Raw genomic sequence first — 1,472 nt, 5'->3', positions numbered from 1 at the left:
TTTGACAAATTTAGTATAGAAACTGATTTTAGAGTTCCATTTCTTCTTCTGTGTTAGCAGATGCCTCCAAACTACTGTAGAGAGGTATCCCTGTTTGTGGAGGTTCCAAGTACAGTTCAGTTCTCTGTGGGAAGGCAGTGCCAGCAGTTGCATGCTTAGTTTGGCTTTCTCCCATGAAGTTTTTAGCATTAGATGACGACTTTGGCTTATCAGAAAGGAGTTCAGGGAGAGGTTTCCAGAGCACAAGCTCCATAGAAGGACGGCTCCTAGGGGACAAAACACAGATTTTTATCAAGTAATTTAGGGCAGAAAAACAAAAACTCTAGAGCCAGGCATGGTGGTATATTTCTGTAATTCCAGCACTTAGGAGGCTGAGGCAGGACTGCTTTGAGTTCGAGGGCAGTGTGGGTTACATAAGGGAGCTCAAGGTCAGCCTGTACTACACAGTGAAACTCTGCCTCAAAAATAAGTAAGTACCCAGCTCTTGGGAGGCTGTAAACAGGCAGATCACTACGAGTCCAATCTAGTAGTGAGACCCTAAACACCCTGTAGACCCTTCCCTAAAATACAAAACAAATAAATAAATAAATAATTCTTTCCTTACTCCATGGTACTTAAAAGTTCCTGAAATCTAAAGGTAAGTAAAGCAAATATAAAACACAATAAAGAATACCCTCAAAGGCTAGAGTCTGGGGCCAGCCAAATAGCTCAGCATATTAAAGCATCTACAAGCAGGCACAGGGGCCAGGGGTTCTACCGGGCCTGCTGTGCTGGCCCCACCCTGGAGGCACACTGAGAGGGCAACTGAGACTGGGCATGGTGGTGCGTGCGTGTAATCCCAGCTCTTGGGAGACTGTAAACAGGTAGATCACTATGAGTTGACCTAGTAGTGAGACCTTGAACACGCTGTAGACCTTTCCCTAAAAATACTAAAGAAAGAAAGAAAGAAAGAAAGAAAGAAAAAAAAAAAAAAAAAAAAAAAAAAAAAAAAAAAAAAAAAAAACCCCAAGGCTAGAGTCTGGAAAACTACCAACAGCAGCAAGTGCTAAGTTTTAAAAGCTTGAGGGCACTGCGACCTGGTAAATTTGCCTCTGCTATTTACCCACCCTGAGGGCTGGGTAGTTAATTATAAACTCAAGCTAGAGCACTAACACAAAACTTCCATGATTCAACGCTAAGAAGCAGTCGAATGCTGGCACAAATCACTTCTACTGTACCTAAGGTAATGATGTCCCATCTCCTTGGCATCACTGGGCTGGTGTTCTAAGAGACTTTTTCAGATACCTGAAACTTTGACCCTCATTGAGTACCAAGCCTTTTCTAGGCAATACCTAAATGGCACCAAAGCACTTGCCTACTATTTTATGCAGCAGACAATGACAACTTGAGATCTAAGCTCATGGACTATAGGATTAGTTCTTATACTAACGGGCCCCAGGACACTTTGTTTTTTAGGTTCTTTGTATTTGTTT

General features: G+C 42.3%; 1 protein-coding gene across 4 annotated transcripts in view; it reads right to left on the bottom strand.

Annotated features, from left to right (window-relative positions):
- The window catches only part of Ccdc117 (coiled-coil domain containing 117), a 43,899-nt gene continuing 42,427 nt past the window's right edge, over positions 1–1,472 (bottom strand). For 3 of the 4 annotated variants that reach the window (XM_004628032.2, XM_023711547.1, XM_023711548.1), the window contains one exon: positions 1–266. In XM_004628032.2, coding sequence (XP_004628089.1) covers positions 29–266 — 238 coding nt within the window. In that variant the 3' untranslated portion in view covers positions 1–28. The remainder of the gene's footprint in view (positions 267–1,472) is intronic. The other variant, XM_012513988.2, reaches the window with a different exon arrangement.

The sequence above is a fragment of the Octodon degus genome, unplaced genomic scaffold (assembly GCF_000260255.1).
Source record: "Octodon degus isolate 3935 unplaced genomic scaffold, OctDeg1.0 scaffold00021, whole genome shotgun sequence".
NCBI lineage: Eukaryota > Metazoa > Chordata > Mammalia > Rodentia > Octodontidae > Octodon > Octodon degus.
Note: the sequence above shows the minus strand (reverse complement) of the source record. Positions and strands in the feature narration are given on the sequence as shown.